This window comes from Coturnix japonica, chromosome 4 (assembly GCF_001577835.2).
Source record: "Coturnix japonica isolate 7356 chromosome 4, Coturnix japonica 2.1, whole genome shotgun sequence".
In the NCBI taxonomy this organism is placed as follows: Eukaryota; Metazoa; Chordata; class Aves; order Galliformes; family Phasianidae; genus Coturnix; species Coturnix japonica.
In genome coordinates this window covers 44,616,164-44,637,544 of record NC_029519.1, presented here as the reverse complement: position 1 = coordinate 44,637,544, position 21,381 = coordinate 44,616,164, and the positions used below count along the sequence as shown (strand labels likewise).

At 46.9% G+C, this 21,381-nt stretch overlaps 2 protein-coding genes across 11 annotated transcripts in view; both read right to left on the bottom strand.

Annotated features, from left to right (window-relative positions):
* Positions 1 to 13,461, bottom strand: part of RUFY3 (RUN and FYVE domain containing 3) — a 47,110-nt gene extending 33,649 nt beyond the window's left edge. For 3 of the 10 annotated variants that reach the window (XM_015861486.2, XM_015861487.2, XM_015861485.2), the window contains exon 1: positions 13,123 to 13,460. In XM_015861486.2, the coding sequence (XP_015716972.1) occupies positions 13,123 to 13,420 (298 nt within the window). In that variant the 5' untranslated portion in view covers positions 13,421 to 13,460. Of the gene's footprint in view, positions 1 to 7,252; positions 8,086 to 13,122 lie in introns of those variants that run through there. The other 7 variants (XM_015861483.2, XM_015861484.2, XM_032444569.1 and 4 more) reach the window with 6 other exon arrangements.
* A 2,992-nt stretch (positions 13,462 to 16,453) lies between these two features.
* Positions 16,454 to 18,197, bottom strand: UTP3 (UTP3 small subunit processome component). Its single transcript, XM_015861496.2, has one exon. It carries the CDS (start codon positions 18,161 to 18,163, stop codon positions 16,526 to 16,528), a length of 1,638 nt encoding a protein of 545 aa, XP_015716982.1. The 5' UTR covers positions 18,164 to 18,197; the 3' UTR covers positions 16,454 to 16,525.
* Between the last annotated feature and the right edge of the window lie 3,184 nt (positions 18,198 to 21,381).

The following is a 21,381-nucleotide window of genomic DNA, read 5'->3' as shown; positions in this document are numbered from 1 at the left end:
CCTTGAGACTGCTATTAAACAGAAAGAGTTCTTGATTAGTATTGAGATTGAAATTATGAGCCTAGCACAGAGTTGGGAGTAGAAACCAACTAACACCATACTCTGTAGCCCAGCCTGCTGTGCACCACAATACAATGCTCCTACACCTTCCGGCAGCCCTCAGCACCGTTATGGAGAAGTTTAATCCCAAAGGCAACACCACACAACAACAAGTTGCCACACCACTAAGCAGTGCCACAGAAATATACTACATGCAAAAGCTGACTACGTGCAGGGGAAGCCAAAGCTGTGGATTCTCATGCTGTGGGCAGAGTGGGGATAAATAAAACCATCAGATTCATTTTACAGTGCTTCTGAACAGGTGTCTCAAGAGAAGGAAGCTGCTTGAGTTCCCACATATGCAGCAGAAGCATCTCTGTGGTGTTCTAAATAGATCTAAACAAGTGCTGAGCATGTGCCCCTTAATAAATGCTCAGCTACGCATAGACCACAAACCACTACTCGTAGACCGGAGGTACACAAAAACTTACCTGTTACCTTCAAACTGCCTCCACAAAACATGCTCACTAAGAAATAATGTGCAATGAGCACTGCCAGCCTTAACACAGCATCTTAAGACCATACTGGGATATCACCTACAAGCAAACTCCTGGGATTTACAGTAAGCCTCCTCCTCTTCTCCAGACTGAACAACCCCAGCTCCTTCAGTCACTACCCATAAGTCTTGTGCTCCTCAACCCCACAGCTTCACTGCCCTTCTCTGCACAAGCTCCAGGGCCTCGATGACTTTCTTGCAGTGAGGGGCCCACAACTGAACACAGTTCAGTTCTGGTGTGGCCTCAGCAGCGCTGAGTACAGATATATAGAGTCATTAATTAATCTGTAAGGAGAAGCTAATGGGTCAGAAAAGTAACAGGAAATAAAAAGACCAATTTTGAGAAGTGAAAACAGAGCCCGATACAGAAAGTATTTTGGCTGCTATGAGAAACCTAACCTGAATCCACTAGTTTTTGTGCAGACATTTACACAAAGCATTAACTGTGCTGACAGATTTACAAACAGAAATGCAGCTCGCTTGGGGTCCCCATGTTCTGCTTACCAATAAAGAAAAGGGCTATTTTTAAGGCTGCCCACAATGGCTGCTGTGATATATACGGAAGATGTCAGCTAACGGCCAAGAGCAGGAAAGAGCCATATTGCATTCAGGCTGGCTCTCTGCGCTTCTATCAAATCCCCTCTGCTCCTGCCTGGTGATCTGCCACAACTGACAAAAGCTCTGAGCAAAGCAGCAAGAACAGCTGATGCATGGGAAATAAGACTTACAGAAGAGCTGATGAGTCGGTTACAGCCAAACAACATACTCAGGAACTGAGACAACAGTGAACTAAATCTAACCAAACTGCAAAGAAAAATGCCAAGCCACAAGGGGAGCTCCCTTGGTCTTCTTCTCCCCTTCAATACACAAACATTTTTCTTTCATTTAGGCACCAATATCCAAAGCACTCCAAGTTCTTTTTCCTCTGGAAGGAAAGAGCACTCCTCTGCACCTCGCCAACAAACCACAGCACTTCTCACATTCACTCACAGGCACTCCAAGCAGCAAGAGGAAATCTACAGCAACCTTAAGTATAACCAGAAGTTACAGATAGTTTCACTGTCAGTTATGCCTTATCATACCCTAAAGGGAAGAAGCACCACCCATTCTAGTGGCCAGAGGGATGCTAGTGGAAAAAATGCTGACACATGAGCTCATTAGAATGTAAATTATAGGATTTTTTATCTGGTTTTAAGTTTTAGTCCATTGCTTTAAACACTAGCTTGTCTTTTCTGGGCCAAAGCATCCCACAAGGGAATGTGGGAAGAGTTTTCTCAGAAATAGGACAAATTGTATTCATGTCTTTTTTCCCTCCTCCTTTAAGGCTAACATTCTCTTTTATCGCATGGACAACTAATAATTCTACCACTAAAAGGAAAGACATAGTCATTATGTTTATTTACACTGTGTGATTCTCTTATTTATTGCCTTAGGAATGAGAAATAATACACTTAATCAGGAATAATTAAACTGGTCAATAAAGGTATGCACGGAGAGAGGTAACAAGTAATTCTTTTCATTAGATTTGCAATTCAGGTAGCTTGTGATGTGTCAGCAACAAAAAGGACAACACAGAGGGCATCAGCATCATGTTGAATGTTATTACATGTAATCCAAAACCCCAGGAAGTGGCCTGAGTCCAAAGATCAGAATAAAATAATAATAATTAAAAAAAAATGTTAAACCAACTACCTAAAAATTGAGACAGATGGTCTGCATACACTAGAAACAAGAAGTCAGTTCATTTCAGCCTGCAGTTTCTGTCTGGGCAAGCTATATCCAAAACTGGAAGGCTGAGAAATGGCTACCAGAACTGCTTACCAAACACATTCTCCCACCCTGCAGCACTGTCATGTGCCCGCCTGCAAGTCACAGAATTACAGAAGTCCCGGCTCTCCTTGCAATGCAGGAGACCAAAAGAGAGAATACAGCATGCACGGGTACTGATGTGCCCCTGAGAAGCTCCGCTTGCCCTTTACTGATGCTGCTGACCCTGGTGCAGTCTGCTCTCTGCAGATAACAGCTGCTTTTACTCAATCCCTGCACTGTCACATTGCTCCTACCGTCACTGTTCTCCCAGTCACTGCATCTTACCCAGCATCTGACCATCCAGAGCTGAGGGACATGGTTAGTGAGCCTGGGCTGATGGTTGGACTGGATGACCATAGCAGTCTCTTCCAACCTTCCCGATTCTCCAAACTGCTTTCTTTACCTCACCTTACAACACCAACAGCTCGTGCTTTCACCACCAATTGCAACAACAGACTTCAATATTTCACAGTGAAAATACTTGCACTGTTATGAGTTTCTTTTATAGGCTGTTGCCGTCACTGACTTCACAACGTGCTGCTCCTCGCATGGAAGCATTGAAGTCATCACCTCAAACTTGACTGTTAGTCCCACACCAGGAGTATTTTAACACATGTAAAGGGTTGCACTGTGCTAACACAAAGTCACAGATCTGCAACAAACCAGGTACTTCTGTATGTATGCTTGTTGATCTGCAACAAGCCAGGTATGTATGTTGCAACTGTGTGCAGATAACTGAGATCATGGGCAGCTTCTCCACAGCCAGGCTTTATCCAAGCAGAAGTGCATGAAAACTGCTATGGGAAAGTACCGATTTTATTTTGGTACATGCACAGTAAAAAAAAAAACAGCACTTTTTGTCTCCAGTTTTTCATTTTCCATCTTGACTGGAACCCAAAATGTTTCTCTGCAGCTTCTGATTCATTATTTTGCAGGGTAATAAGCTCTTGCCGTATTTCCCAAGCTCATCGGACTTCATTTAGGCTGGTAAATGCCAGTACTGATTGCCATGAAGAGCTTTAAGATTTAATCTTCCTTTAGTTTGGAGTCCAATTTTCTCTGTCCTCCCCTTCCTTCAACAGCTGCTGGCTTGAGACAGGATTCAGCACAAATACAGTAAGGAGGACATCTCCTTCCTCTTCTGCAGGAGGATGACAATCTTCATCACATTGCTTTTCAGTATGTGCTGCCTTGATTACGTGGCCTAACTACTATTCAAAAGACTGTGACTGTTAACAGTCCATAATTCATGCATCTTACACATAACCAACATTCACATCTGTTCTATTGAATTGAGTCCCTAGCTCACGCCTGTAAGGAGGCTACGTGACCAAGGAGTATCTGGCAATCCACGCAGTACACAAACTTCAGTGCTGAGAAGCAACTTATTTGCAAAACAAAACCATAACTAATAATATCACGCTGCTTCTTTAAACCATTTTGAAGCGTGCTACAAAGATGGGAAATTAGCTGCAGGTAGATCTTGGTTTCATGGTTCTTTTTAAGTGATACTGTAACACTTGATAGCACACTTACTATTAGATCACAATGCTATCACACACATTCTTTCTGCTCTCAACTATAAGTTGATCTCATGAGGATTAAGACTTCACTGCTCTAGCATGAAGCTCCTCATAAAGAATGCTTATTCAAAGCAGAACTGTACCATGCAGTAAGAACCGTGCAAGGCCATTTTGCACCTCCTCTAAAAGTTCACATCAGTGTTCAGTCTTGTCAAAGCAGGCACTAAAAAACTTGACGTTTTTCCCAGCCAAGTCCCTAGACAATCACTACATCTATTGCAAATAAACAAGAGTACAAAAGCCAATTGTGCCACATTTGCCACTTTGTGATGCCTGCATAGCACAGTACGCTTCTGAGTTCCTAATTCAGAACCATTGTTTAAAAGCAGCAAGGTCAGCCCTGAGAACAGTAAGCACCGGCTGCCTCTGCTCAGGGAGCCCTTGGAGCAAAAGCAGAGTACAGCACTCACCTCCAGCTCCCCACTGCACTGCATTGCCATGAGCTGGCACTGCTATCTGAAGTCTTTCTCTCACTGGAACTAAAACATGGGGTTTTGAGGAGGGATATAAAACTGGGGTAAGCAAGAATCATTTCCTTTAACTTCCTCTTGCAGGTTGAAGTCAAAGTTTCCTAAATAACCAGCTCAAAGTGTTGATAAGAACAAAAAAGAAAAGAAACAACAATAGAACTAATCCCTATTTACAATCTGCTTTAACCAGAAAGAAAAACAAACAAATTACTGCAGCTTTTTGTTTAGCACTAATCCAGTTTTGTCAGATACTTCATTTGCTTTGCACTGACTGTGGTAGAACCACGACAACAAAAAGCATCTTTAAAAATACAGAAGCAGAGATGCTGCAGCTGACCACGTGAAGCAAGGCAGGAGGGTGTACGGTCCTGTAGGCCTGACAGCTGAAAAAACTGGGAACCCAAGAAGGGAAGCCACAGACCCCAGGTCTCCCACCTCATTCACTGACTGAGTCATCACCGCAGGTCACATGAGAGCAGCCCAGCGGGTGTACAATGAGGAGGAGGAAGGCAGGATGGCCAGGGGCACAGCAAATCAGTGGAGAGAGCCCAAAGGTAAAACCTTTGGGAAGCAGCAAGAGCTGAAGGACAGCAACAGGGGGCTTCAAATCCTTCTTTCAGATGCATAACTATACTACATCCTGATTTTATGTCTTAACTTGTAAGAGAAGAAAAACGCAAATTGTTGTTATGCACTGGCAGAATTCCTAGGTTTTTTATTGTGTTTTTTTTTCCCCCTCTCCTTCTGTTCCTACCTTCCTACATCAGAATTATAAGGAAGCTACAGAACGAGTGCTGGCTCCCTGCTTTCCCTCTCAGAGGAGCAGCCAGTATCTGCAAGCTGTATTCCCGCCCCTCATCCCTGCACACACAGAGGACACAGGAGCAGTGCTGATGCAGTAACAGCAGCTCCAGTGCTAGGGATAAAGCTGTGTCAGCTTTCCTGTTGTGAACACTTCTTCCTGAGCTTATCGTCTCTGTTAATAACATAATTTGGATCAAGTCTTTCTCCCTTCCAACGAGCAGCCTTACGTTATAAATATATAAATATCTCCATGAAGGTCATTTTCATACACCTCTCTTTTTACTCATTTTTGACACAAGAATCAATATTGCAGTGAAATAAGCAGATACTGCTTTCCAACCAACCCCCTCTGATACCTGCAAGAGGCTGTCTATAATAAAAGCATTTGAAACAATTGTTTTTGTAGTTCGGGAAGCATTAGTTATCACTATTAGTGCTTTTGCTGCCCACAAGAATGAAAGTGGCACGCTATAGAGACACATTGCAAACATATTTGGGAAAGGTATTCCAGAAAATCTTTAGCCCATGCACTGGAATCATTAAAGTCTATCTTGCCATGAGTTTGATGGTAGTGAGAAGGCAAAGAGAAAGAAAAAGGTTCATATGAGAAAAAGGACCTAACTAACTGACTTGCAGTGTGACAGAGAGGTTTTCTTGGATATAGCAAGATGAGAGCCCTTAGAATGCTCAGGTCATTTACTAACCCCAGAGTGACAGATCACAAGGGGAGTTAGTGCTTATCAAACAGATAGAGGGAGAAGGAGACAGAGACAGAAGATCAATCTACCAACACTAGAAGACACTTAAAACAAAAGGAAGTCTAGGACCACAGAAGACTGCCTAAATCCATGCCACATACAAGAACATGAAAACTGGAAGTCAGCTGAATTGCTGCACCCTGGGCTCGCCCTCCACTTACCACTCAGGATCCATTTTCCTACAGCACCTCTCTGAAATGCTGGGATGTGCTTCAGAGGGAACGTCAGCCTCTGCTTTTGAAATCCCTCTCTAGTCCCCTGTTTGGCAAGCAAATCCAAACCCAAGGGCTGCTGCTCCTCAGTTAAGTTTAAAGCTCAAATTCACACCACAAATAAAGCTGCTGCATCCACAAGACAACAATAGAGAAAGACGTTACTGATTTGACAGACCCCATCAAATGGGCCAAGCAAGATTAACTGGTGGAATCATACTCAACTAATTAACAGAGAGCAGCCTGGAGTGTGAAGATGGAGTTCCCTCACTGCAGGACTGAAAGATACTCAGCATCCCCCAAGTGTCACTCAAAACCCAGCAGTATTGGTGCTAAATAACCCTGGAAGCACAAGGCTACTCTACAAGCAGGAATTTTGCCCTACCAAGGGCAATGAGGAGATGCAGCGTGTGGCTGCCTTCTGCATTTTGGTCAGAATTTAGAAAGCTTTCAGTTCTCACTTCACGTGACCTGGTGTTCAATTGTTTTCATATCCTCAGCCCAGATTACAAACCCATTTTCAATGAAAAGCAAGACGTTTTATACCTCCACATTTCAGGCTCCTGAGCTATAATAACCAGCAGCATGCTCAACAGAAGCAAGACTTGTGGTGGCATTATCACCTGACAATAGGCACAGCTGTGCAATCACTTGGGGCTTTCCAAAAACTACCCACTGACCATATGCAGACACAAGTCAGCACGCTGCCAGTATGCTCTATGGAATACACATCACGGTACCTTCCTTCCTGAGACACAAACCCAATATTTCCTAATACATTAAAAAAAATTAAAAATAATAAAATAAAAAGAAGCACAGATCTGTCTCTGTTAAAACGATGGATTACAAAAGACAAGAGCAGTCTGAAGCACTGAGTTGGCTTTTTGGTACATCACATGGTGTCCAGGTACTGCAGGCAGGACAAGAGCATCTCATCCCAGAGACACCCCCTCCCAACTCTTGCAGCAGCGGTAACAATGCGACGGCTGCAGGGATCCCGAGGCAGCGAACCGGACCGTACCTTCATGGGTAGGCTCTGGGTCGGGGGTCAGCGAGATGTCATCCAGCTCACGCAAGCAGAGCCATTCTCCATCCATGGACACTCGGAATTTGCAAAGATAGATGGTCTCCATGGCAGCCTGAGTGATCTTGTCGGTGGTGGGGGTTGGCATGTCGCTTTGAGGCGTCAGAGCAGACATGATGACTCAGCTGGTACGACAACAACAGGGAAAAAAGAACTAAGAAGAAGAGCTTTCGGAAGAAGAAAACAAGAAATACCTTGCTATTATAGGTCAGATGTGCTCAGGATCGCACAGACTGCTTTGGCCTTTCATAAATAAAGCAAGGTAAAAACGCTGCTCCTTCACGCTTGTCTGTTCCTCCCTCCTCTCCGTCAGCTGCCGTTGTCTTCAGATATAATAAAGGCTATTGATCCTAAGCAACCACAGGAAACCTGGCTTCTGCATCAAATATGGGGGAAAAAAAATAAAAATAAAAATAAAAAATATATATTAAAAGAAAAACGCAGGAGGAAGAAAAAGAAGGGCTTCCTCTGCTGACTACCCAAGCAAAAACAAAGGAAGAGCGTAGAAAAAAATATCCAGTTTTGCTGAAATGAAGCTGCTGGTGCCTTTCTTGCCAGCTCAGGCAGGGCAGCGAGTGCTGCTAGGATTGGTTGTGCGCAGTAAGCAGGGTGTTGACCAAAATGGCTGACTAATGAACTGAACTGAAAATTCAGGCTCATGTGACCAGCTGCTCTGAGCGTGGGGCGAGCGATTCCCAGGATGCTTCATAGGCGCTGCTGATGCAGGGACGGCAATTAGGTCTCATCATCCCCAGCAGCTTCTCATCAGGCTCTGCTGGGCGATTTCCGAGCAGCACAGCGCGGATTTCTCATCAGCTGCCCCCACACTACAAAGAAGAGCAGCACAAGGAATACAAATGTCTCTTTGTATTCCTTTCATGCGCTGGATGCCACTGCGTGAGTGAACTAAGTACCTTTGTTTTCACAGCAGGTGTGCAAATTGCAGTTCCATTCTATTTTTCTTGTGCAACCCTCTCATGTGGTACCTCTGAACTAAGATAAGATGCATTGAGGAATTTTAGGATGGATTTATCTGCTCAGGGAAACAATGAGGAAAAAAAAAGAGCTCCAGAGCTAAGCACTTCAGTAATGTAGGATTAAGCTGTTCTAGAAGGGCACACGCACAGCAGAGAACAATGAGGAAGAACACAAACATACAGAGCTATGCAACAATCTTAGACTTCAAAAGCATCAACTGAAATCAGGTATCGCTCAGGTGAGGCTCAGGATGAAGCATCATCTCTCAGCAGGCACAGAAACGGGCTTTTGGTGTCTCGAGAGCCAAAGGGCAATGCAGTCCCGTGCAGCCAGATGAACCTCCTCCACATCTCGGCCCACACACCCCACCTCTGGGGCATGGAAGGCAGCGCTGCTCTGTGCCAGCCCACTGAGAGCCTTCTTATCCTCAATCCCTATTCAGCCAGGGACGTGATGCAAGACTGCCACCCCCGTGAGCTATGGGATGGTTCTATTCTTGCATGGCTCCAGTATGAGGCAGAGAGTAGGTGGGCAGCATCCATCTGAAATGGAGGCTCGTCTCCACCACCCACCCAGGGAAGCGAGCAGAAGCTGACTGCTCACCAAAAAGGCAAATCAATGGGAACACAGGGACGATTACTCACCTCATTTACTGAATGTATGCTTTTCCCTAAAGAAACACTAGAAACAATGTGTGTCTATTGCTAATAAAGACTACACATAAATCAATCCCTCGATGCAGAAATCAGAATGCCAGCTCACAAAGATATTCTTTTTTATTTAAGAAAGCGTTTGTTATGTTAAAAATGTATAATAATAAAACCAAAGTTATTTCCACCAAGCAAGAGGAAGCGGCTGCTCTCAGTGCAAACTTCCTGCTTGGTGCCCAGCACTCTCACTCAGCACCTCTTTGTCCCCATTAGGCTAAAACAAAGAGCCATGCGGCATGTTATTACAGCGATGGAAAGTAGAATTACACGACAGATGACAATGGTTATTGTTGTTCCCTCTAAGAAAGAACAGGTTTGATAACGCATGCTGACACATTAGCTCTTATTGTATCTCTACATCCTTTCTGCAAGCTCCAGTTTCAACACTCACATCTCGCTACTCCACAAACCAGTGAGAGCTGTCCCACAGAACGCTGCTCCCTTCGCTCTTGCTTTCTGAAGCAGTCCAAACAAACAGTAAATCAGCAGAGTAAACTCTGGAGAGCCAACAAAGTACCACGAGCTTCTTTGTAAACTAATGCATGTAACTGTCAGTTATAACTTACAAATAACAATAGGTGTAACCCTGCAGCTTCCACCCCTACCCTGTGCCTCAAAGTTATAAAGCAACAAAGAATCTTATAAAACAACAGTGTCACGCACTTGTAGCTTCCATAAAGCCTTTGAAGAACTCCTCACAACTTGATGCCAAGTGCTAGAGCTGTAGGAGGGTTTGGGGGTTCAATGAGTGGTCAAGTGCAAGTACAAGGGAAGAGGTCAGTTAGTGAAGGATCACTTTCTAAGCGGCAAACAAGTCAGACGGCTTGGAGCAGTGCTAGGAAAGTCTAGTATTAACCACGCTGTGACAAAGCAGGAGAAGCTCTGGCTAGATTACAAAACACAGCAGTTGGCAGATATGTTTGAATTTTAGCAGTTTGAAAGCAAACCATTCCACCATCCAGCAGCATTTCAAATCTCACTTGTATTATTTCCAAATTATTCAGCTTTTAAAATGAAAATGACTTAAACAATTACTAAACAAGCCCCCCAACCCCCTTTTGGACTCCAGAGGGCACCTTTGAGTCCTCCTGCTTCCAGCGCCAGCACAGCCAGCCTGCCAATGCCCGACCTTTGCTCCTTAGCAGAGAACTTCCCCCAGTGGCTGCACAGCAAAGCTGGCAGATGAGATTACTGCTTCAGATGAATGCACGACTTCTGGTTATTTAAAATCACAGGAGACCACTGTAGCATTAAAAAAAGCTATTGACACTACACAAATTGGAACCACTGTCAGAAGGAAACTATCTGATGGTAACAGCTCAGATACGTCGTAGAACTCTGAGCTGCTTGAGATATCTTGAGATAGTAGGGGAGCAGATATTCCATGCAGACGAGATAAAAAAATGATGATGAAACACCAGCTTTTATACCACAGCATAAGATAAGCATGAATCATAAGCAAGTCTGTGCACGTGTTTGTGAAGCAGGTAGCCTGTTTGTGACTGATGCATAAGATCAGACAGCCTGTCATTCCAGTCCAGTAAGGCAGCTCCCACACTTTCATGTGAAACCATTCTGGTCTTCCTATTTTCTTTCCTGATATGCAAAGCTCTTACCAGCAGATCCAAGAGCACAACTTCTGCTCTTATGCAACCTCTCTATCCTGCCCTTTGACTTCAGCCTGCACCAACACACCACCCACCTGCCCTGTCTGCCCTTCAGTCAGTGGCTGTGACCACTGGAAACTGGTATCAGAATTTCTCCATTTCTTGAACAAGTGACAAACTTTGTTCATTTATTACTGCAAAGTACAGAGATTAAAGGAATCAAATACCTCTGGCAGGCTTTGAGTGGGAGCAAGGCAGCATAATCAAGTTGCTTTTAAGGCACTTTAAAAGTATTCTAAGTATTTACTACAGCTCAGCATGTTTACGTCTTCCTCTTGTTCTCTCTCTGACTGGAACCATCTCTATCAAGAAAGCAGGTGCTGCTGCCATCAAAAGCTTCTGCAACCTACTTCAAATAAACACTACTTCAAATAAACCTTCAACATATTCTGCAATATTGCCTCTCCACTGCATCAGTCACTACCCCACTTTAACAGGCAAATATCAATATGAGGAAATTATTTTTATTACAACTTATGGAAATGACTCTAAGGAGAAGAACTCAGGATCTAGCAGGAAACACCTTTCACTTAAATCTCTTCTTTCAGTTTACAGCTATGTAGAGAGGGATTAGTCTTCACAGGGTACGTCACATCTTTAATCCAGGCACAAGATGCAAAAATAGCTTTCTTCACACTCCTCAGTCTTAACTCCAAAAATAACTGGAGCATTGAAGAATCGAGGGAAGCAGATGTGATTGACCCCTTTGGGTACTGCCGCAGAACAGAGAGCAAGAGAAGTCAATGCTGAAAGTCACATGCCATGGCAACGTGCACCCACGGCACTGGAGGAGAGCCCGTGGCACAGGGTGTGCAGGCCAGCCATGGCCTTCTCCAACAATGCAGGCAGGGCAATCCTGATAGCCCAAACCACTGCTAATGGCACCACGGCTCAGAGCCACACAGAGGAGCTACCGTTCAGAGGAGGTACTGAGAGTGACACCATCTGCAAGGCCACGGACACTACAGGTAGCTGAGAGCAAGCTCAGTACTCAAACAGAGTCCTTTCTCCTCCACAGCCAAGTTCTACCACTGTTTTAACATCAGTCCTCAAGCAGCAAGTGGATAGGCAGAATTTGGCAGCAGAGCTCCTATTGCTCAACAGCGAGCAAGAAAAAGCTGCTTTTCCAGAGGCATGAGAACCAAAACGTCTTATAGTAACAGGTATGGTGAGAAAGTTGGTTTGCAGACAGAACGTGCTCCAGAAGAAATAAAGCTCAGTCCATGACACCATGCAAATAAATCATAGTTCCTGTTCCCTTCAGACACAGCCATGACTGAGTGGGCTTCAACATCTGATACTGTGCAGGCAGCTACTACTTCTGAGACAGAAAAATGCAAGGGAGTTTCTATAGGGCTTTTATAGGCTTCTTCCTAGGGCTTTTCCCAAGGCTTACACAGCCAGCCAGCACTGTAACACCAACACGAGGGACAACGCACTGCTCAGTGGTGAGGTTGTACACCAGCTCCTGGAGATCTTGAGCCAACGAGCTCACCTCAGCTTCACACATCTGCACAGCCCTTCCACAAAGGAATGGGAAGAACTCAACATTTTGAACTGCATGAAGTACCACAACAAAGACTAAGTACAGAACCATAGAACAGCCCGGGTTGAAACAGCCCTCAAGGACCATGAATCTCCAACCACCCCCCTGCCACAGGCAGGGCCGCCAACCTCCACATTTAATACTAGACCAGACTGCTCAGGGTCCCATCCAACCTGGCCTTGAGCACCTCCAGTGATGGGGCACCCACAGCCTCTCTGGGCAGCCTGAAATACATATTTTTAAGAGCATGACAGACTCTCTTCACCTCAAACAGCTCAGCCCCTCCTCACACACATATCACACAACTACAGCGAGGAAAGGTTTGGGAAGGATTGGGAAGGAGCACTTTGTGAAAAGGAAGGTTTTGACAGGAAGTTAGCGGCCTGAATGCCAGCCGAGCAGGGTGGGCAGGCAGCAGCTGGCAGCAGGGGCCCTTCCTGTAACTAAAAACAAAGGGAAATCATTACAGCTGCTCCCCGCTACAGAAATCGACTTCTGGTCTCAACGGTCACAGCTTTGCTGAGTAATAGCTAAATAAAGTGCATTAGCTTCCAAAGGAGGACAACACAGCCAAAAACACCCGCTCCAAAACAAACGAGCTAAGAGGTCTCGAAGGGCCACACGGCGCTTCCGAGGGGCAGGAACCTGTGTTTCCCTTAGCGCCGGCGGGGCTGAGCTGTGGGACCGGCACTACCCGCCCGCCAGCGCCCCGCCACCCGGCTCACCGCCCGGCTGCCAACGGAGCGGCGGGTGCCGGGACTTTGGGTTGGGGCGCTCCGTTGGCAGCAGCCCGCAGGTAGCGCTCATTAATTACACGGCCGCGGAGCTACAGCGGCTACAGCGGGAGCCCCGGCACCCCGCCCCAGCCTCACAAAGGCCCCTCCGGCAGCTCCCGCCGCTACTCACGGGCTGAGGCGCCGTCGGTCCCCGGGTAGCTCAGCAGCAGCACGGGCAGCGCGGTCCCGCCGCGGGGCGCCGGGGGTCTCCACGCGTTGTGCGGCGCGGCCGCGCCTCCATGGCCGGGGTAGAGGAGGAAGAAGGGCGGCGAGGCGGGGCGCTCCTCGTCCGCCTCCTCTGTCACCGCCGCCTCCTCCGGGCCGGGCTCGGCTCGCCGCTCCATGCCGGGAGGCGGCTCGGCTCCAACCCCGTCCCGGGAACTTTCCGCCCGCGGCGGCAGGAGAGCCGCCCGCTCCGCCTCCGCCATCGCCGCCCCGGCCCGTGCAGGAAGGAGCGTCGGACCGGCCCCGACAAGGGCTTCCCCAGCCGACCGCGGCCGCGAGACACGCCGGGCGAGGGAGGAGGCGCGGCCCCGCCCGCATAACGCGTGTGAGGGGCGGGGAGCCGGCGGACACGGAGTGCGGCGTGAGAGCGACGGACAGACACCGAGCGGGGGGAGGCCGTGCTTGGGAAGGAGGGCTGCCTTACAGCACTGCCACATGTCGTACACTGTGCGACCGCTGCCTTCACGGGGGCTTGAAGGCGCTGCGGAATGCTGACCTTTGGTTCTGAGATGTGTAATCACCGCTGTGAGCCGGGGTAAAATCATGTCTTAACTGTTGCTGATGGCACGCAACGTTAGACAGCTATAAAAGTGAAGGCAGCAGCAAATGTATTGCCTTTTGAGTCGTTAAACACGTTTTCCTTACCCTGTGTGAACACAACATCCGCGCTGCGATGCAGAAAGCGCTGTCCATCTCTCTGCTGCTATGTAGTTGTTCAGTTCCAACTTCCAAAGGCTCACTCTGAATGAGAGAACAAAAAGATGGTATTTTAACCACCAACCCGCTCCACTTTCTTTTCCTGACTATTGCCTACGGTCCTTCCCGTGTTTCACATGCATCTGTTTTTACAGGGGTCTTGAAAACCTACCCACCATCAGGGATTTCACATCACAAAACGTACCTCTAAGAAGCATTTATCAGAGCAACACTGTGGTGTTCTCCCTCCCATGGTAATAATCACAGTCGTGATTACTCATACACACAGCCCTACTGGAAAGGAGTATTTATGGCTATGCCCGATCTCTGAGCCAACCAACTGAACAAAATGCCACGTTTAATCTTCATTTAAGCGGGTTGGTGCAGCAGTCCTGGGAGACACGCTGTGCCATCTGCCGGCTGCCTGCAGTGGGCAGCTGACACACACTGCCTGCTCTCGCCTTCAGCCTTAACCCCAGCGTTCCTGGAACAGTGAGCCTGTAAGAATATCACAGTGTATATCCCTTATTTACTGCTCACATGGAAGGTGCCAGAATTTTGCTCCCCAGCTGCCTAAAGCTTTTCAAGGGAATCCAAAGCCATGGAGGATACTCACAGCTTATCTGCCAATTTATGGAAGTGCATCAGCCTCTCTTTTTCATACAGAGTGTGAAATGTGCACGAGCAGATGCTGCAGTAATGAGATCGGTTAGCATCTCTGCAGGGTATTTCTCACATCCCCTGTAACATCTATTACCAACAAAGCTGCTTTTTCCCTACCACATTACCTTTCACTGACCTCATCCCAAAGCCTCAGCATTGCCAGTGGTGGCCTCCATTGTCGGCCCAGTGCAGTCAATAGAATGATGTAGTTCGGTGCTATAAGGGCAGCAAGAGCATCACACAAGCAAGAAAGGCATTTTGTATGACCTCTTCAAGAAAGCCTCATGTTTGCATTGGTGACACTCCTTGAACAAAGATTCAGCAAGTGCCCCAACCTGAGGGGCTGAGCTTCTGTGGAGAAGTCAGTTGCAGGGCTTCAGATGGCAATTTCAGCCTTAAAACACTCACTGCTGTGGCTTCAGGACATGAGAAATGAATCCTTTCTCCTGTACATACCTTCAACCCTTCCCCTCCCTACACACAGACCTGCTAACAGCACAGACAAGTCTCAGCACTGACCAGAAATACCAAGGTTTACTTCTCCACTACCATCCACACTCATTAGTTCCCATTACCTCCTGTGGTACGAAACACCACAACTCTGCAGGCAGGCAAAGACCTCCAGGGCTACTTCATGGGGAGGGGAATCAATTCACAATGAGCTGCAGTAAGAGCCTGAATTGAGCAATTCTGTTTTTGGCCATTACGCAGTATTGAACTGCTGTTTGGCCTTTGAGCAGCAGGGGGCAAACAAACACAGGACCAGTGAGGCCTGCAGAACTTGTCCTTTCAGTCTTGAGCTACATAGATTTGCCGACTGAAATCCCCTCTGAGACTGCCATGCATAGCTCTTACCACACAGATTTGGGACATAAAGACTACAGAAGGTCTCCTTACCTCCATTTCCACACATCTGGTGTCTGATGTTTTTTCACCTCTAACAAACAGCTATAAAAAAATAACAAAACATTCTGCAGTCAGCAAGAAATCCACGATCCTGGGCAGGAAAAGGCCCAAGATAGAATGGTTTGCATTAAGCCCTATAGAAGTGCATTTTGTATGCAGAAATTGAGCATTGTTTGCATACTTTAAATAGAACACCTAGCCTGTCATGGCTTCACACACTCGTATTTTGGTTTCTCTGGTAACATCATACTAACTATAAGGTGAAAATAACATGACATCTTACCTGTTTCTCCTCTATCAATGCTGTGTTAGATCTGTAACAGCAAACAACAGTTAGCACATTTATCACAGATTAAGCTAATGTAGTTATGGTAGATGAATAATTAATTATGCAGTCCAGCAGAGTCCTCATTTTGCTTCTCACTGAATTATCAAGAAGGGGAAGTGGTTTCACAGGTCATATGCAATTTAAGGCAATAGCCTCTGCTTAGTTACTAAGGAAAGAATATTTAGGAGAGTGTAATAGTTAATTCTTAACTGTATGAAAACAAGTTAATCATAGCATAAATCAAGAGGAAATACCATAACCATTTAACTATACCTCAGCCCTACGGGCCAGGAGAACACAGTAAGGATGTAGTGGCAGTGAACAGTGAATTCCTTTCTCACCCCACCCTCCAAAGGACTTTCCATCTCTCTCCTGCTGCCCTCAAGCCCTGTCTGGTCCACATCCATCCCCTCGCTTGACACAAGCCTTGCAGCCTCTCAAAGCCATATTCATAACATAGGACATAACAGTAGAGGAAAACAAATTAACAAGCAAAGTGAGGGAGGGGCCCTGTACTACTTTGAGAGATGGCACCTTCTGAAAAGCACCCTCCTAAAAAAAGAAACAAACAAGAACACAAAAAACTCTCAAAGGAGAACTCCCACTTAAGGATAAAACAAACAAACAAACAAAACCAACACAGTATCTTTTACAGAACAATTTATTGCATTCAGAACTTTTATTTGCAGCTCTCTGAAACAGAGAAAAATAAGTTTCATTGAAGCTTTCTGCTCTTCTTAACACCAGCGCGAATGCCAGAGAGCTCCCCACCATATCTGTGTATCTCCCTCCGAACTTCCCGGACCTGGCCCTTCCGGCGAATCTTGGCTCTCCTAAACTTCTCCCGATGCTTGACCCTGGGGTTGCGATCAATCTTCTTCCTCCTCGGGGTGAGGCCTTTGTTCTTGATCATCTGGTAAGTCACACCTCTCTTTTGGTTTGGATCCTCTTCTGTCACTGGTTCTTCAAATGTTTCCTGTTCTTCTGTTCTCTTCCTCTTGAGTTTCAGCTTCTCTTCCATCATCTTATAGTATTTTAGCGCAGCCTCTCCATCCAGGTCAGATTCATCTGCCGGTTCCTCAGCAGCAAGTTGGCCATTAGCAAAAGCAGATTCACCTTTTCGTTTGGTTTTCCTAGCATCTGGTTGGAGAAGCACTGGAAACTTCTTCCGCTCTCGGAGCTTTTCCTCCTTCTTATCGTAATAGTTTTTCAGAAGCAGGCGAACCTGTGAGGATAACTTTTGATCTATCACTGCTAGGTCATTGATGATATTTCTGTAAGCAACCAATCGTTCAATGATGGGGTGACTATGAACCGGTATCCTTTTTGACTTCAGAACTAAATAGAAACTGATATTGGCACAGTAATTCAAGTATAGCTGATACTTGGTCTGCAAATAGCGACTGCCTTTCCCCTGTGGGATGGTGCCATTTTTGACCATTTGCAGCAGTGGGTGCAGCTCATCCTTGAGCTCCATCAGTTTGACTTCAAAGTCTTCAATCAGGTGCAGGAGCTCAGGAGACTCCTGCTTCAACAGCTTCAGCTGCTCCTTCTTGGAAAGGGTCTGCAAATCCTTAGCAATCTTCTGCCCCTTGCTATCATGGGTTTTCTGTTGCTCCGCCACGTAGCCTTGGATCACATCCAGCCCATAATCATCTTCCCCCAAGTCCTCCACCAGCCTCTTCTGGATCACTTTTGCCTCCTGCTCCTCCTCCTCCTCCTCAGCATCAACATCTTGCTGGCTCCGTTTGCCCTTAGCCTGGGCATCGTTCCCATAGTCTGTGTCATAGTACAGCTGTTTGCGTCGGCCCCAGGACAGCTCATGGGGGAGATCAGTGTCCTTACCACGCTCTTCCAAATCACTCTCCATGGACAGGTCCTCCTCCTCATCCTCATCTTCATCTTCATCTTCATCCTCCTCCTCCTCATCTCCCCCATCTTCCTCTGCACTGCGGTCCTCATAAGACTCAAGTCCCCCTGCTTCCTCACCACCTTCACCTTCATCTTCCTCCTCCTCTTCCTCGTCATCTTCCTCCTCCTCGGGCAGCTGCAGTCCCAGTACTTCTTCTTCCTCCTCCTCCTCCTCGCTGTCCCCGGCCTCCTCCCCGCTCTCCAGAGCCGCCATCACCTCCCGAAACCGCGCCTCGTGAAAATCCTCCACCTCGTCCCCCAGGCCTTCGGGTCCCACGTCTCGCCCGGGCACTTCCTCTTCATATCCCTCTCCATCATCGTGTCGGTCGGCGGGTCCCTCCTTAGGCCTCAGCACGGTACCGCGCCGCGTCCTCATGGCTGTGCCGGGAAGCGGAAGCGGCTGCACACAGACCCCGCTTCCGGCGCCGCTGTTGCGCTCCATCCGCTCACCCCGCTTCCTGTCCGGTTGTCTAACTCTTCCCCCCAACTCCAGGCGCAGTCCCGCTGGTTCCGGCCGCCCGGCGTTCCGTGGGGATGGTGGCCGTGCTCAGCGCTGCCCATCTGGAGGCACTGGGAGGGGCAGGCTCCCGGACAAGGGGTTTTGTGGTTGGAAGACCTGAGTGCAGCTGCGAGTCCAGATGTGGTTCTTTTCAGCCAAGCATGTTTTGGGTATGAACTGACGGCAGGCATGGTAACGCATGGGGAGTAACACAGCTGGTGCTGGGGGATGTGGCAGCCACCACACTGGGATTATCTCAACCCTGGCATGCACCAGCAATGAGTCACGCTATGTGGAAAGAGCCCTTCTAAAAGTACAGCCACATCCCAATGCACTGACTGCATATATTCACATTGTGACATTGACAAAAAAAGCAGAATAGCCACCTGCCATCTGTGTGCTTGCTCACCAAAACCGCTGCTTACTCAGTTCCCTGTAGCCAGATCGAAGTTTCAGAGAGGAGAAGTGAAAAAACCCCCTGGACCCATCTGGGGGATGTGTATTGACTCCACCTCCTTCTCTACACTGCTGCCCTCCTGGAGCAGGGGCATCTTCTGGCAGGAGCCATTGCTGGGGATCAGTGCTGCTTCAGGCTATTGCTTCATTTGTGCTCCTTTAGATCAACCCTTTTATGCCATAGACAAACATGTCCAGGCCTCATCAGAAAGGTCTTTAAGGCTGTCTATATTCCCTGATGTTTACGTTCACATCCTGTATGGCTGCTTGTTCCTGTTCTCAGATACACAGCACACAGCCTAGCCTCCCATCTTGCCACTGGGAAATCACATGAAGGCTGAGCCACATGCAAGTAGACTGAAAGAAATGCAGACAGCCAGATGCTGTAAGAGCAGAGGAAGGCACAGTAAAGAGCTCAGCATGGTCTGAGAAACCCCCGAGTCCGGTAAATTTGGCAGCCACACAATCCTAGGAAGAGAAGTTCTGTGCAAAACAAGCACAGGTGCTTTTCTCTAGCCACACAACAGGTGCTGGGTTATTTATACATACCCACATCCACCTTCTCGTGGAAAAAGTAACGTCAGGCAAGCATTAAGGTTAACTGAAACAGAGAAGGGGGGGCAGGGGCAGGGGGAGGTGTGCACATCACTCATTTGTTGGTGCTTCATTTGGATTCTGGCAGATCTGACTGCAGAGCAGCCTCAGTCTCTTCTTCAACATAGTCACATCTCAGTCAACATTTTCCATACTTCCTTACAAACCAAAGATATATTTTGCCACAGACAAATACACATTATTTCAGATCTGTCAGAGCCAATTGTCAGGTGTCACCTCCTCTGGTTAACAGGGCTGCGTAGAGACAATAACTTGGTTTTGGCAAATGAGACGTAACATTCATGAAACTTCCTATGCAGAGCAGGAGTCTAGCTCCCCATGCAGCCCAGGATTCAAGCCTGGAGTAATGGTGTGCCAGGCCTTTCCTCAGCTAGCACAGTTCTTTAATGCCTACTTGCCCAGATCATTTTGGGGTCATTTAATGTGTCTTCTAAAGAATTTACAAGCTAGACAGAAATCTTCAGCGAGATGCAGGTGGCTGAGTGTGACTAAAAACAGTTCTCATGCCACCAAATAAAGACTGATGGGACCATGCACGTAGACATGCAGATTTAGCAACTGAAATTCAGATACACTGAACAGCCGCAGTCAGGGAGAAACACTGAAATAATCAGAATCACACAGAATATCACTCTGCATGGTCTCTCCATTCAAGTTTTAAAATACTTATGGATACATCTGCTCAAATTTTATCAGTGCCATATTTCTATCAGTGCAGATAAGCAAAATAGACCAGAAAAGGCCTCTTTTGAATGTGCTTTATTCTACTGTCGCCATTCTCCCTTCTTGTTCAAAAAATCTCTCCTTGGATTAATAAATAGATAAATAAAAAAAAAGTGACCAAAACAGTGTTTGAGATAGACATTTCCCCCCTGCCTCTCCTCACCCTGGTTAGCCAGGTTTACCTGTAACCTTTTGCACAAGATGGACATCTTCCTGCTTCATAAAGAAACTCCACAGTGCTCTATTTGAATTACTTTCTGGGGTGAGGGAGATGAAGTAAAAGCAAGTTCTCCTGCCATGCAGATGGAGCCCTGCTAAAAGAGGAGGGTTTATATTAATTACAGCATAGGCAATGCCCTCCTTGCACCCATCATAATCACCCATCCCTCCCCAGGGAAGCCTTGAGTTTCAGTACTGCTGATGTAACACAAAAGCTCTTTGCATCATGCATCCACCTTGCTAGATGCTTGTGCCAAGGGAAAAAGCTCAGAATGCAGATGTCGGGCTTTATGAACAGTTCTGTGCTTAGGAAGCTGGCTAGCAAGGTCTGAAGCAATGTTATCTAATGACGTGAGCTTCTTGAGAGCCCTGGGGAGCCAAGAGTGGCACATGCAGTGTGAAAAGCCTTTGTATCACTGTGGCTGCTGCATAAGAAGCTGGAGCAGCACAGGATTTGCTATGTGCTACTATTAATCATGAATAAACTAACCTTGCAGCAAGCAGAAAGTCACGGAAACCACTAATGTTATAAGCCCAGCTAAGAACAGGCTTGTTAGTGTCATACCTCATTCTGCCACCCTTCTGCCTAAAAGAAAATAACAAGCAAGGAGATTTTATTCCGTTGGACATGCCTGAAGGTCCCTTGTAAAAGGTGCTATTAAAGGCTGAGCTTCCCTAACAAAGCAGTCTTTTCCACACAATGTATATGCATACGCTATAGATACAGCCCCAGTCTGCTTAACATATGTCAGGGAATTGAAAATGTCCCCTTTCTCTGTGGGACAGTTGCCTGGGACCTTATGCAGAGCCTTCTGTCTTTGAAGCAGTAGGCAGAGCATGGGAGGAAGAGCCCAGCTTTGCCCTTGCCATGCTGTTGCTTGACTTCTTTTACCCCTCCCACCTCTCATCTTATCTGCTTTGACTGAAAGCCTTGGGCGCAGGTCAGGCTCTTAAAATATGTTGCACAGCATCTGGTGGAAACAGGATTCTGATCCTGAAGCCCAACATGTCAAACTATCCCTGCAACGACCAAAGTCTGACTTCTCAAAACCAGAGAGCAAGAACTGTCACTCCTTGGCTCTCCAGACACTTTCTTAACTCACACTCCTCCACTTCAGGTGGGAGAGTGCCAGTGATAGTGGTAGTAA